The sequence below is a fragment of the Onychostoma macrolepis genome, chromosome 15, assembly GCF_012432095.1.
Source record: "Onychostoma macrolepis isolate SWU-2019 chromosome 15, ASM1243209v1, whole genome shotgun sequence".
Taxonomy (NCBI): Eukaryota; Metazoa; Chordata; class Actinopteri; order Cypriniformes; family Cyprinidae; genus Onychostoma; species Onychostoma macrolepis.
Window position 1 is genome coordinate 12,855,050 of NC_081169.1, and position 15,496 is coordinate 12,870,545.

General features: G+C 34.7%; 3 protein-coding genes across 13 annotated transcripts in view; all 3 read right to left on the reverse strand.

Moving 5' to 3' along the window:
• The window catches only part of phldb1b (pleckstrin homology-like domain, family B, member 1b), a 78,703-nt gene extending 77,153 nt beyond the window's left edge, over positions 1-1,550 (reverse strand). For 3 of the 11 annotated variants that reach the window (XM_058799686.1, XM_058799683.1, XM_058799676.1), the window contains exon 1: positions 1,012-1,549. In XM_058799686.1, coding sequence (XP_058655669.1) covers positions 1,012-1,116 — 105 coding nt within the window. In that variant the 5' untranslated portion in view covers positions 1,117-1,549. Of the gene's footprint in view, positions 1-1,011 lie in introns of all 11 variants that reach the window. The other 8 variants (XM_058799678.1, XM_058799682.1, XM_058799677.1 and 5 more) reach the window with 5 other exon arrangements.
• Positions 1,551-3,411: 1,861 nt separating this feature from the next.
• Positions 3,412-10,582, reverse strand: arcn1b (archain 1b). Its single transcript, XM_058745422.1, has 10 exons — positions 10,375-10,582; positions 8,971-9,234; positions 8,688-8,867; positions 8,370-8,572; positions 8,130-8,294; positions 5,648-5,813; positions 5,350-5,497; positions 5,123-5,237; positions 4,672-4,876; positions 3,412-4,581 (listed from the first exon to the last, which is right to left on the reverse strand). Exons 1-10 carry the CDS (start codon positions 10,375-10,377, stop codon positions 4,492-4,494), a joined length of 1,539 nt encoding a protein of 512 aa, XP_058601405.1. The 5' UTR covers positions 10,378-10,582; the 3' UTR covers positions 3,412-4,491.
• A 1,047-nt stretch (positions 10,583-11,629) lies between these two features.
• cryaba (crystallin, alpha B, a) lies at positions 11,630-14,415 on the reverse strand. The gene is made up of 3 exons (XM_058745423.1): positions 13,615-14,415; positions 12,784-12,906; positions 11,630-12,337 (listed from the first exon to the last, which is right to left on the reverse strand). Exons 1-3 carry the CDS (start codon positions 13,801-13,803, stop codon positions 12,146-12,148), a joined length of 504 nt encoding a protein of 167 aa, XP_058601406.1. The 5' UTR covers positions 13,804-14,415; the 3' UTR covers positions 11,630-12,145.
• Between the last annotated feature and the right edge of the window lie 1,081 nt (positions 14,416-15,496).

Here is a 15,496-nt window from a genome sequence, read left to right on the forward strand (position 1 = left end):
GGTCAGTAAGACTGCTGTTTGTTCTGTTTGTTCCTAAGGAAATTCCTCATGCTCACTCAGAATGCATCTCATTTCCTCCTGTGTGCCTCACATGTTACAGGTCCAGCTCATAGTGGGGGAAGCAGGGCAGCTGGAGGGTCAGAGACAGGTGTAGAAGAATTTAAGTCTCACTCTCACTTTTACTGCGGGAAAATGTCCCTGCCATGGCCTCGGTAAGAAGGCGATTATCTAGTCAGCACCTGAAGGCCCTTAAACCTAAACTAGTGTATGGGTTTTATGGTTTGTTGAACATGCGGAAAACACATAAATTGACTTCACTATTATAGATAGATAGATAAATAGATAGATAGATAGATTTGAAGTGATCATAATTATGAGATATAATCAAACATTTGACATTGTTAGATACGAAGTCATATAATTATGAGACAATCTGAAAGTATTAGTAATACTTCCCCAAGTATTGGTATTACTAATACTTTCAGATTGTCTCATATGATTTAGTATCTAATAATATCAAGTTTTTATCTCGAAGTCATAATTATGATTTACCACAGCAGATAAATTCTGACAGAAAATTATAAAAATTATGACAAATATGTGAAATTATGAAAAAACAATACTTGTAATTTGCAGGTTTATTTGCCTGCTGATAATGCAAGGGAAAAACTACAAATTTTTACTATATAACTAACTATTTAATTATATATAAAATACATAAATATATATATAAAAAATATTATATTTAATTTAATTTGAACTTAAATCAAATATAACACTTTTTTAATAAACCAGAAATGGCAAATCACTCCATTCTGTCTGAAATTCCAGGTATTTAAAGATGACAAATTTAGGAAGCCAAATATAGAAAACAGAAACAATGAATTCCAATTCACACATCACATCATACACAAACCCAAAAGTATCAAATCATACAAAACCCCACGTGTCCAGTTATTGATATCACTGTTAGGGTTTGCGACTCGGTTTCAGAAATAAAATGAAACTAACCTGAAATCGGACCTTCTTGAGCATCATAGTAGAATCCAGGACGGTGGACGCTTTCCTGCTGTCTTCTTGGGATCCTGAACGTTCAGTACATGTCGTATTCCTCATGAACCAACCTGGATGAATGGCCTATTTCATCCTGAGACACAGATCTGACCTCCAGCAAACTCATAAATCATTAACTCCAAAAACTTAATCCTTCGTAAATAATTAAAATGTTTTTAATGAATCTCAGACTGCTCTTAAATTCCCATGTGACCATGTAAGTTCCAAGCCCCCTCTCACTCTTCCATGTGACCCTTTAACAAAGCCTGGCTCAGTACTTATCTGTTTGTTCATTCATCCGAAAGAAAGACCCGCCCTCTTTTATGACCGGGATAGTGGTCATTAACACCCCTCCTCTTTTTCCTCAACCCCAAACAGTGATACACCCCCTCTCCTGCTCTCAAGGGAACCATATGGTCACATACCGATTTGTCTGGGACAGTGTGAGAAGTACTGTCTGTTTACATCAGAGCAACCTTTACTTCCCCTCCGTCACAATCACTGGCCACTCATCACTCCCTCCAGACTTCACCTCATTATTCCTCCATTGCCTGAGATCAGATAGGAAATGAGGTCAGGACAGATACAGTCCCTATTTGTGCGGCCTACACCCTTCAGTCCCTTCATCAAACCCACAAATCAGATGTTAAATCTGCTTTCTCAGCCCCGCCCTAAAACTTTCCTCGTGGATTAGAGGCAACATCAAACATCGAGGCAGATTCAAGCAGATACAGATCATCCCTGTAGATGTGGGTCACACACTTCACAGCCTTCAGCTGTGCTCGGTGACTATGACTTTGACATTTAGTAAAATATGCAGCAACACAAATTTATGAGTCAACAAGCACACACTGTATCAACCATTTAAAGACACAATGATAAGAGATAAAGTACAGGTTAACCTGGCATTATCACTAGGGATTCACTAATATTACATTTAGTTGATGCTTTTATCCAAAGCGACTTACACAAATGAGGACAATAGAAGCAATCAAAACCAACAAAAAAAAGTATGTTGTTGCAATGTTGTCCAATAACCAATATATAGGCAATGTTAAAATTCTGTACTATTTTTCTGAATTAAAAAAAAAAAAAAAAACTAAAATTAAAAACTAATGGTTTAATGCATCACAGCCAGTGATATTTTAGTATCATTTATATACTTAAAATTATTGTCATTTGGATTAGCTTTTATTTTCGTTTATGTTTTAGCAATTGTATGTTTGTCATTTTTATTTTTTATTATTTATATTTAGCTTTCATTTTTTAATTTCAGTTTTAGTAATTTTAGTACTTCAATTTAAACATTTCAGTCAATTGCAAGGCAACATTTCTATTTTCTTTCAAGTTTTTCATTCATTATTTCTATCGTATTCCAGCTAATTTTCGATTACTGAAAATGTCTTTTAATAGTTTTAGTTAACAATAACAACACTGATCGCAGCATTGTAAGATAAAAAAGGAGAAATTTAAAGATGAACTCGGAAATTATGTTAAATGGCAAATGCAGAATAGCAAAATAGAACAAAATTAAATATAATTGTATTATATTGACCAATTAAAAAAAAAAGAAGAACCTTAGCAAAAAACTTGCTAACCTTAGCAAATAACCAATATGGTACCAATATACCAAATACATTATGCATCCCTAATTATTACAATTATTATTTGTATCATTTAAAAAAGGTTTTTTGTAATAATGATGAACAGACTGAACGTTATCCCCCCCCCCCAATTCATAATTACTTACCCGAGACAAATAAATGGACATCAAAAACCCCTAAAAAAAATAGCACTTGAAGTAAAATATAAAGTTTAGCATCATTATACAAAACTCCATCATAACCAATCAGAATCAAGTATTCCAAAGAGCCATGTCATAGCAGGCGTAAATGATCTCACACACAGTAATTGTATGAGACAAGGTACTCAAACCATTGTGGATGTGATTCAACGGCAGGAATCTCCTCCACTCAACCATACTTAATGTATTATCAACTCGAAATACCATTCCTCACATTCCTGTATGAATCCAGAACAATCTCCCAGTCCACTAGGCCATGACCCAAACCAGGCATAGGCATTGAATTTATCATTACAGATAATACTCACCATTCTTACAGCAAACAATGACCACAATCAGCCACTTAAACACGCCACTACTCAACAAGCCACATGATTTGAGGCACTGATTTATGATTTAATGGCATGATTTATGCTGCTGTCTTTAATGCATAGGGTTAGGGATTTAAAATAACCCCCAAACTCTATCCTGCATCACTAATACAAATATCATGCAGCTACAACATTCAAAATCCTAGGCAAAACCACATATTAAGGCAGGAAGAGCCCAGAAAATAGACTTTAATTAAATCTGACTTTATTATTGATTAAAGGTATTCATAAGTATCTTACAGCAGAATGGAATGTCGTAACCCTCCCCTTGGCGTTCCATAATCACCTTTGAGTGTGTGCTGATAAATGTATTTTTTAACATTATGGAAATACCAAAAAAAACTTCTTAATAACATCTGGGAAGCCAGAGAGAATATATTTTCCTGTTTAGCCAAATAAATGCAGCAATGAATAAAAAGAGGAAAAAGAAAAAAATACATTTAAACAGATTATGTGTAACATTACTTACAAAACAACAGAGAATGAAAAATATTCCTGTTTAGATTATTATGCAAACAAATGATTACATAAATATAACTGCACCAAAAGAGGGGAAAAACTAAAAGGCAAATAGCATGTGCTTTTTAAAAAATTTTAAGTAGACAATGATATTCATATTCACTAACAGCTAAACAGCAGAGGTGTCACTTTAAAGAGATGAAAAATTATGAGTCTGAATTTGGACTGCACATGTAATGCAGTGTCAGTTCTTATTGCACAAGCACAGCTGATTTATTCATCACCCACACATTCATTTGGTACTATAATATAAGGTCTGGTTCCATATTAGAAACCAGCATTTATTCTTTGATGATTAGAAATTAAACCAAATTGCTAATGAGCCGATGCGGATCACCCGGTTTGAAAAAAGGTAAATTAGGTTGCAACTCTAAAAGAAATCCATGCAACGATTATTAAGTTTTCAATTTGAATCTCTCTCTTTGAAGGGTCAGGAGGGTTCGTACAGGCTTATAACGCGTCTGCTGTAGGATGACACTGATCTTCCCTTGATGTCTACAGGTGCAGTGCTTTATTTTACTCTCTTTTGTCTTTCCTGGCAGGTGTAGCTGACTGCACTTAGTACTTGAGCAGCTGAAGGTCCAGTTTATATAAAAGTAGATTATTTTCCTTTAAGACAAACAGAAACACAGAAGTACTGCAGCCCATGTCAGAGAATGTTTCGAGTGCTCTGTTGACGTACAACGCGCTCTCTGATCAGTTAAGCTGGCTGGCAAGTTAAAACAATCTTCCACCAGAAAACATTTACAGGATCTCAAACTTATCCACAACAAATGACGTCTCTGAAGAGAATTTGACTGGACTGCCTCCTTCTATGTATGTCACCTTGGCCACCTGTGGAAACAATGGAAATAAAGTCATTTCCTTTCTCACTAGGGGCTCATTTTTGTTGTTGGTTTATTTATGAAATTGTGCATAACTTGCCTGAATGTCACAAAAGTTTCTCTTGGAGACAAAAGAAACATGGATTGGGAAGAAGTCGTTAGGTTTGCCATCAATACTGAACTCCAGGCTGCCACTCTTGTTTTTCTCATCGATGACAGGAAGTGACCATTCCAGGATGTTTTTCCTGCTGTCATGGTTATACTGCCCATCCAGATCACCGACCACAGGAGCACCGACACCTGCCCTACATGATCACAGAAGACAGAGGTTGTTTATGGATATGGAATTTAATGTTTATGTGTATTTTGCTAATTGAAAATTATTTTTTTTTTGAAATGATTACACATACAGCTTAAATAAACAAAAAATATGAATATAAATTAATTATTATTTTTTTTACTTTTGTCATTTTTTGCATTTATTTAATATTTATTTAATATAAATAAATATAAATATATATAAAAATGTAATGATCTGAATAAGCACTTACGGCAGAGGGATAGTAATGACAACATCATTGAGTTCAAGCCCCTCGTCCTGAAGCTCATACTCAATGTTGACGTCACAGCCACTTCCGCTTCCACTTTCAGATGGCCAACAGTTAACTGAGAGCACAGAAGCATGATTGAAATGTTTGTGAAAGTGCAGTTATACTAAATCCTTGAGTTCAACAACTTTACTAATTAACACTTCATGCAGAAGTAAGTCAAGACTCACTGGTTAAAGGTATGAGGGACTCATCTGTGCTCTGTAACCTCCATTTCAGTACCCCCAAATCAGTGTTGAGAGGGAAGGACTTTTCCAGGTTTTTCAGACCGATCAGGGACTCGTTGGTGAACAGCTTTTTATCTACATGAGGATGAGTCTGAAGAATAAATGAAACAATGTGAGTCACACGGGCAAGACAAAAGGTTTTTGAAGATCTGAAGGTCACTGAATATCAGACTGTCAACAACCTTCGCTTCAAAATATATGCGGAGACCTTGACATGCTGTGCTGTCTCACACACACACACCTGTAGTTGGGCTCCCTTCTTGTCATTGTTGTTGATGAGTATGGAAATGCGGCCATTTTTTTCATCTGAAACTTTCAGAGTGATCATGCCCAGAACCTCCATGTTCTGCAGCCCACCATCCCGACCACAGGTCAGAGAAATCTTCTCCTCCACCCTCAGATGTACACTGGGAAACAGAGTTGATAAACTATTAACAATAGTAATAGTAATAAATGGGAAATAATATCATTATAATGAGAAAATACAATACTGTTCAAAAGTTTGTCATTAATACAATTTTTTTTTATATTTTTGAAAGTCTCTTATGCTCACCAAGACTGCATTTCTTTGTTGTAAAATACAGTATAACAGTAATATTGTGAAATATTATTAACGGGGTTGCTGCAGGATTTTTAAGCTCAAATTTAAGACTTTTTAAGACCTGCACAATTCAAATTAATACCATATGAGCAGGATAGGGCAATGTCTATGGTAAACTGTAAAATGACTGTAAAAAGCATGATTTACAGTTCAGATAGAAGTTTTCACAAAAACAAAATACACTTCACATTTCAGCCTTTAAACCATTTTTTAAGAAAACGGATGAGTCAAAAGTATTAATTATTATATTAATTTAAACAATTATCAATAAATTATTATATTAATTAAATAACATACAAACACATTTTACTGTTTAGATTTTTATAATGAATTATCTCCTTATCGATCCACCAGTTCACATTTACAGCTCTGCGTGTTTGCAGGGTAAAAACATGGGTCGATTTTTGCATTGGTCTGAACAAAAACAACCCAATGTTCCTGCAATACTGGAGGCTGCAGTTCTAGGACTGCATAGGACCCTATTTTTTTGGGACAGCACCATCTATTCCAACAGAGGAGACCTGATTCAAACATCAAACAAACAGATGCAAACAAACAGCACATCAGACATGAAGCACTGCAGCTAATTAACTGAAGTCTTTCCAAGAAAAACTGAATTTTAAACCATAATATATAGAATATATTGAAATAAATTAGGTTAAATATTTCAAGAGGGTTACCAACGTGTATGTTTAGGGTTAGGAGATGGTTAGGACAATAATTAAGTGTATACAATTAAACAACTACACAATTCCTTGAAAATAATAATATTCCGAATTGAATAGCAAGTGCTATAAAATAGTATGAGCCACTAGTATTTAGTCATTTAGCAGGTGCTTTTATCCAAAGCAACTTATAAATGAGGACAATGGAATCAATTAAAATCAACAAAAGAGCAATGATATGCAAGTGCTATAATAAGTCTCATTTAGCCTAATGCAGTACACGTAGCAAGATATTTTTTTTTAAATTCTATAATAAATAAAAGAAAACATAGAATAGAAAAAGAATAGAGCAATCCAGTTATAGAGGCCTTTTTTGCTTTTGTTAATTGTATAATAAAAAGACAACAGAATACAAAAAGATTAGAAAAGCTAGTATTAGTTTTATTTATTTCTTTATTTGAAAACAAGCAGTAAATGAATAGAGTGCAAGTCTAAAAGGGCCGTTTTCTTTTTTTTAAAGAATAGAATTAGAATAGAGAGAGGCGTGACATTCTTCATTCTCTCTTACATTCTTTTTGGCTCGTTAAAAATTAATCTTGCTGCCGCGTTCTGGATTAACTGTAAAGGTTTGATAGAACTGGCTGGAAGACCTGACATAATACATACAAAAAATAAATAAATTAAATTAAAAAACAAACGAAAAAAACTATAGGATCCTAGAAATCCGGTTCTGAAACTATAGCCTCCAGTAATGCAGGAATACCTTACTCACAACAACAGCCTTATTGAACATGCACATTCATTCTCTGCCAGCAGGAGGCGCTTTGGAACGGTTTCCCCGGTAACAGCAGAACACAAAGCAGAGCAGCACAAGACTTTCGAAAGGTGCATCGCTCATATTTATTAATAGCCTTTTGAAGTTTAATCTTCACATTAAGCTGTATTGCAATTCTGGTCTGTACCCAAATTTAAGACCTCTTGAAATCATAATTAAGACTTATACTTTTTAAGGACCCGAGGTAACCCTGTTATTAATAGTTAAAATAACTTTTCTTTTTGAATATATTTTAAAATGTAATTCATTAGTGTAATGGCAGAGCTCAGTTTTCAGCAGTCATTATTCCAGTCTTTAGTGTCACGTGATCCTTCAGAAATATTTTCTTATTATGAGCATTTAAAAAAAAAAAAAAGTTTGGTTTATTTATTTTTAATAAGTAATATTTTGTTTGAAGAAAAATTTGTATTTTTTAGTATTTTTGTCAGGATTTAATTTTTTTTTTTTATTATTATTATATTATACACATAATAATATTATACACATTTGAACAATGGAATTCATTCTTGCTGAACAGAAATATTTATATTTGTAAAAAATAAAAAATAACCTTACAGACTACAAACTTTTGAATGGTAGTAGAATGGGATACTAGATACTAAATGAAATGAATATGCGATACCTCTCTATATTAACTGGAGGCTGAAGGACTTTAGATGCCTCTGATGTCTTCCTTCCTGCACTGGATGTGATGATATTTTCTCCTTCTGACTTTAGTTTGTCCACAAAGTTATCTACCTCTTTTCCTTTGACACCCAGCTTCAGTGCTTTACTCGACCCACTTGGCCTACAGGAAGAACAGGACAGATTAAGTTATGTATGCTTATGTATTTAGATCATAGACCACAGTTACTGCTCATACCTGACTGGAGCAGGAGACACTTTGGGCTTCTCTGGCTCTATTGTATCAGTGTAGATGGTGGCTGATGTGACGCTGCTCATTCCTGAACTTCCAAAACCTCCAAAGCCTGGCGACTTCTTTCCGGCACGTTCAGCATCTTGTCTTGCTCGCTGCAGCTCTTTAGCCTTGCGTTTCATCTCAGCCTTTGCTTCTCTTTCTTGGGTCTGTTACAGTGGATAATTGAGAGAAACCGAAAAAATTTGAGTTGGTTCAATACAAACTTAAAGCAGAGCGTAATTTAGCTCTGGATATTTCATCAAACTTAAGTGAATATCGGACCTCTCTGACAGCTCTGAAGACCTTCTCTTCATGCGAGTCCATCTCAGTAAACGTGCGAATCTGGGCCAGGTTAACGTTCTCCCGGTAGCCAAGAGCTACAATCTCATCAAATGCAAATATGAGATCAAAACAGTGCTCCGAGATCTCGCTTTCCTCCAACACTCTGCAATATTCAGGGATCTGAAAAAAAACAAAAACAAACAAAAAAAAAAAAAAAACAGAAATCAATCGCTTATTCAAAACACATCCAAGTAGTGCAAAAATTGGAAAAATAAAGTTTTACCACTCTGGAGAAAAGTCTTAGTGTCTCTAAGTCCTCCAGAATGTTGCTGTTTTTTGTAGTGATCAGAACCATGTAGAGTTTCTCCAGGGGCTGGTAGACATAGCGCACACTCTCCGTCTCCACAAAAGTGTGCTGCTTTCCTGTATTCATCAGTTTGGGAAAGGCAGCCAGAAGGCCCTCGACACGGGTTCGTGTCATCTCTACGAACTGTCGTGACACTATGGCTTTTCCTGCCTTAGTGCACACCGCCGCTGCCAAGAGCACCTGCAAAGATTTGAGTGACGTTAAAAACCTAATCAGATGAAGCAAAATTAAAGACTATTATATAAGACATCTATTTCAAAAATGACTATCAACTTACATTATGAACCATGGACCATCAAAAGGTCATTTAAGATGAAGTGTGCAAACTTCTGACTTGTAGGTTAAGTGCAATGAGTCAAAATATATGCAAATTAAAGTAAAATATGGTGTTGTTACTGTTAACTAAAACGATTAAAAAATTAAGTAAAGTTGAAAAGAAAAGAAAAAAAATAAAATATTGAAAGTTTAAAAACTTAAGCTTAAAAACGTAATGTTGTAGAAATGTTGTTTTGGCAATTAAAAGAAATAAAATAATTACTAAAATTAAAAAAAACAACAACCTGAAATTTAAATATATTTAAGCTAGATAGAAAAAGTTAAGAAAAAAATTTAAATGACAAAACTAAATTACTAAACCTTCATCTAAAATTAAAATGAAAACTGAAAATATTAAAATAAAAGTTAACTCAAAATATACATGCTATAATAGTATAAAAATAATACTAAAAGTAAAGCTGGCTAAAACAAAGACAAAAAAAATCACTTAGATTTGCATAAATAATTGTACATTAATAATAGTATACAGAAATGCGTGCTGTGTTCTAAAGGCTAATGATTTTTTTTATATATAAAACCACAATTAAAATTTTTAGATATAGGTTTCATGATCTACAGGTCAATAATATTCAAGTCAACATCTGAATTGTCAAAGCCAGTTAGCTACAACCTGTTATCTGTATTAGCATTCAATATTTTTAAAGAAAGAAAAAAAAAAAGGCACTGTATTATATCAACGTTTTGTCATATAGACAATGACATCTATTTACTTTCGTTAATTACTTTAACTGTAATTATACTCATGACAATATAACTAGCTCGCTAACCTTTAACGTTAGCTGGCTAGCTGTATCATATATATCAAAGACTACCTAGCAAGGCTTGCTTACTTCTATAAGGTTATAAAATAACAAAAACAGATGGGATAGACACTGTATAGTAACTGACACTAGGAATGAAAAGAGTTTTAGACTGTAGGAGTTATGAGCTATAGCGCTAGCTGCTAGCTGCATCCTGCTAAATACACAAAACAAACAATCATACCATTTCTGTTCCCTTTCAGAGGCGGATCCGTCAGTGGACTCAGTCACGGACACAGTCTGTCCAGCTCTTTCTACAACACAAAATGTCAGAGTGGTGACTTATGCTCTGTTTTAACAGTAGCATATACCTTGACTCGTAATACTGAAGAAACAGAGCCACGTCTCCAGAGTCCAACCGGAAAAAGTTGCGCCGTGTCAGAAACAGAAGAAAGCTGATGCACGAGAGATGGCGACATCTAGCGGCGGAGAACAGCTACTGCGCATGCGAACAATAAACTTCACACATACTTGCCTACAGTATGTGATACTTGCAGACTTCTTACTGATTTCATGGTATGAATGGAGAAAATACACTACCGTTCAAAATTCGAGCTCGGTAAGATTTATTTACTTATGTTTGTTTGTTTATTTAGGATGCAGAAAAGTGACAGTAAAACATTTACAATGTTACTTACATTTGTATTAAATAAATGCTGTTCTTTTTAACTTTTTGAATTTTATTTATTTATTTATTTGACTGTTTCCACAAAAATATTAAGCAAATCATTTCTAAAGGATTAGGTGAGAGTCTGAAAACTAGTAATGTTGCAAATTCAGCTTTGCATTACAGGATTTATAATTAAATTCTATGTTAAAAAATAATAACAAAACACTTACTAATAATAACTAATAAAAAACACTTATTTTAAATTGTAATAAAATTTCACAATATTACTGTTTTTACTTTTTACTGTAAAAAAAAAAAACTTGTTGAGGGGATGAATTATGAGAAATAACTTGTAGTCATTACTTCCATTTTTAAAGCTTATTTTGTCTTATTTTGAATAATTTTAAGTCACTTTGAGGCCCCTTGGATGTTTTCTGAGGGCCCCGTCCCAATAGTTGAGAACCACTGAAATAGATTCTCTGGTAGAGAAAGAAGAATATATTTATTCAGAATTTATTTTGATTTCTTAATTAAAACTTACAAAGAAAAGTATGAGGTATTTTGATACAATTTTATATTTTAAACCATTTTAAAAATAAGACTTTAAAGGTAAGAGTTTAAAATCTTAAAAAAATATATTTATCTTTTGATTTTTAACATTCTATTGGTTAAAAAAGGCATAAACAACCATAAATTTGATGATCCACGGTGTCTTCTTACACCATTGACTGAGACAATGTGTCTTACTGTGTCATAGAATCAATGTCTACAAGCATCACATATATAAGTTTACAAGGTCATCTTTATTACTGTCCATTAAGTGCAACAACATCAGCAAAACACATTTAACTTGGTCTGTTGGTTTAGACCCCAGTCTCAAATAAACAAGTGCAGCATACTTTACATTCAGATGAACAAAATATGCTGAAAAATCACAAATGAGTTCATTATTCCAGCATTTATCAGTATTTTAGCCTGGGGATTTATTAACTTCAAAAACAGAGGCCAGTGCTGCACAACATCCCACTTCAATACTGCTTGCTCTCAAAGCCAAAGTTACAATCATAATCCAAGTCAACCACATAATTACATACAACGTCCAACTGTAGGCTATAAATATAACAAACCAAATCCAACTCCAATGACAACCTGCGTTCACTGACCTAAAGCACTGACTTGCTGCGTGTTTTGCATGATATTGTATTGTTCACAATGGACAGGTGTATTTCTGGTTATATGGGTCTACTGTGTTACATTAATGCACATGGTCTTAATACAGTAGATGATTCTCTCAGTGGTGGGTTTTGTTTGGAGATGATTGGCAGAGGTGCAGCTGTCAACATGTTTACTTCTGTGCTGGTGGCTTCTCTCCACAGGTGATGGAGATGTTGCGCTCGGGGATGTCCAGCATGTGGCGTGGTGTGCAGATGGTCAGCACACCATCGGAGGACAGAGAAGCGGTGATGGCACCTGGATCTACACCGGCGGGGATCTTGTACTTCCTGTAAAACTCCCTTGCCACAGCACCATGCTCATCCTGTAACAGAGACAGATGCTGTTGCTTCGAACTACCAATAACACAACAATGGCGACCAGGGTTATGCACCATTTAGAATTCAGCTGAGAATGTTTTCTTGAATTTGAACTGAGGTACAAAACAAACTAGAACTGAAATTTGAATTTAAAATGCAGAGTTTACGTAAAATGAAACTTTTAACAAGAAAAATGAATGATGTCAAATTAAAACAAAGTTTGAAAGTCTTGATATTTGAAGGTTTTTAAAAGCTTTTCCTTCAGGCATGGCAATTCAGTTAAACTGAAACTCATGTATTGAAAACAAGCTGCATTCTATCTCAGTGTTATCTTTTGCCTCCCCAATCATGAATATTTTATTTCCAACCTTGTTTTTATAGCATAATATTTCAGAAAACACTATTTAAGTTCAAAATGGTAAAGAAAATGAGGGTGACTTTGTGTTGTTACCTGCCGTTCGTCATGTTTCCCATGAATCTCAATAAAATCATCATTGATCTTGACCATCAGTTCATCTGGAGAAAAGTGCTTCACATCCAAGTTGATTACAAACCGATCTCTATCCATTCTCATCTGTGTGGGAGAATATGGCAAACTATATATGCAAAATCTCTGAAAACATGGTTTCTAATATTGTGATTGGCTTGTCAATCAATGCTCATCAAGGCTGTAATTATCAAAAATAAAGTGAAACAGTAATGTTGTGAATATTTTCATAACATTTTAAAATGTCATTTATTCCTGTGATGGCGAAGCCGAAATTTTCACTAGCCACTGTGATTTCCTTCAGAAATCATTCTAATATGCTGCTCGAGAAACATTTATTATTATTATCAATCTTAAAAACATTTGTGCTGCTTAATGTTTTTGTTGAAATATATTTTATTTTATTTTTTCTCAGGATTGATTGATGGATATAAAGTTTAAAAGAACTGCATTTATTTGAAATAGAAATCGTTTGTAACATTATAAATGTCTTTATTGTCACTTTTGGTCAATTTAATGCATCCTTGCTGGATAAAACATGTTGATTTCTTAAAAAAAAACAAAAACAAAAAAACAATAGTGTATACTGATACCTTTTTTAAAAATAGTTGAATAAAATGATTAACTACCATGAATTAACAATGATGAATTAAAATAGTATACTTATTAATTAAAAAGTGCCGTTAAAATAGTTTATAGTATGCACTACCTAACGTTAACAAATTGCATCTTATATTAAAGTGTTTTCGGTAATGCCTAGATTGTATCAACATGATCTACAGAAACTGAACTCACCTCTGACATGCCACTGTCCCACCAGTTTGGAAAACGCCAGAAATAAGGTCGATAGTAAAACATGTAGAAAGGTGAAAAAAGGTCACTGTCAGGTACGTGCTCTCCGAAATACTGGTCATAAATTCGATAAGGGAAGTAGCCTGGGAACCAGGGCCGACGGTACCAGGGATGTTGGATAGAAATTTCCATTGTATCTCAGCGAAGCGGCTGGAGTTGACAGCGAATCTGCTGCATGTTCTGCTGTGGGCCTGTATTTATGGCCCATCCGTAAACCTTATGTCAGCTACCTACCCAGCTACCCGTTGATCCGTCTCCAGTTATGAGCTAAAGTGTTTTTTGCTGCCCTCTTCCCCTCTGGCTCATTCAAACAAAAAGCTATTTAATCACCCTTCACTCTCTCTTAGATCATACAGTCTCAAATGCCGGGCTCTGAATAGTGTTAATGCCCCTCTGCTCACAAGCCTGGAAAAATATTTGCCTGGCTAAGTTAGAATGGTTCTGAGTGAAGCCTCCATGTCAACTGGCCACATCCCTGGCAAACTCTTGTGCCAGGAGGGATTCTGCCCCCCGTGCCCTGAACAGGACACGGCCAGATACTATCTGCTCCCTCCTGGCTGCTATCAGAGGAGAACTCAGGCAGAAAGATAATATTATGCTCTAAAATGGACAGGACTGCAGGAATCTGCAAGACTGATGATCCGCTGTAATTCAGACGTGATAAATGAGCCCCCACTTTATATTAGGTGGCCTTAACTACTATGTACTTACATTTGAATTAATCATTTGGTACAATTTGCTTATTGTGTACATACATGTTTTTACATTGTACTTATATATTTTTTTAAATATCTATATGTAATTACATCTGTAATTAATTTCTGTAATTACATTTATAATTACTCTGTTGACCCATCCCTTACAACTTAACCCACTCTTAAACCTACCCATACCACCAAACCTGTCCCTAACCTTACCCATATCCCACCTCAATAGCAGCAATACAGTTTTGCAATACAGTATGAACACAATAAGTGCATTGTACCTATTTTTTGATGTAAGTACATAGTAGTTAAGGCCACCTAATATAAAATGTGACCCTAAAGAATTAGCTTTTTAGCAGCAAACACTCAAGATGGGTTTGGTGAACACAAGGATAAAAATTACCCCATGTGTACAATGAAATATACTGCTGTATTTTTGATGTTGTGGGCCTATATTTCTGCTGGAGGTCCTGGACATCTTGTTTAGACGCATGGCATCATGGATTCTATCAAATACCAACAGATAAAAAAGTGACTGACTCTGTTAGAAATCTTATAATTGGCCATGTTTGGATCTTCCAACCGTACAATAATCCAAACTCAAACCTCAAAAACAACACAAAAATGGGTCACTGAGCACAAAACCAAGCTTCTGCTGGCCATTCCAGTCCTCTGACCTGAACCCTATAGAAAATGAGTGGGTGAACTGAAGAGAAGAAGCACCAACATGGAGCTGTGAATCTAAAGGGTCTGGAGTGATTCTGGATGAAGGAATGGTCTCTGATCTCTTGTCAGGTGTTCTCTAACCTCATCAGGCATTATAGGAGAAAATTTAGAGCTGTTAAACTGGCAAATGGAGGTTTCAAAAAGTATTGAATAAATGGGTGCCATTAATTGTGGCCAATGTGTATTAGAGAAAAACATTTATTTCATAATGATATTTCCCCCCATTTTAAATTCTTATTATCCAATGAAAGGTTACATTTTTGTGAATTTTTTAAATATAAGATCAAAAGGATTAACAATGCAGATTAATTTTCACAGCTTTCTTTGATCATATTTACCAAAGGTGCTGATATTTTTGGCCATGACTGTATACACCATTGCATTAAGGAACACTG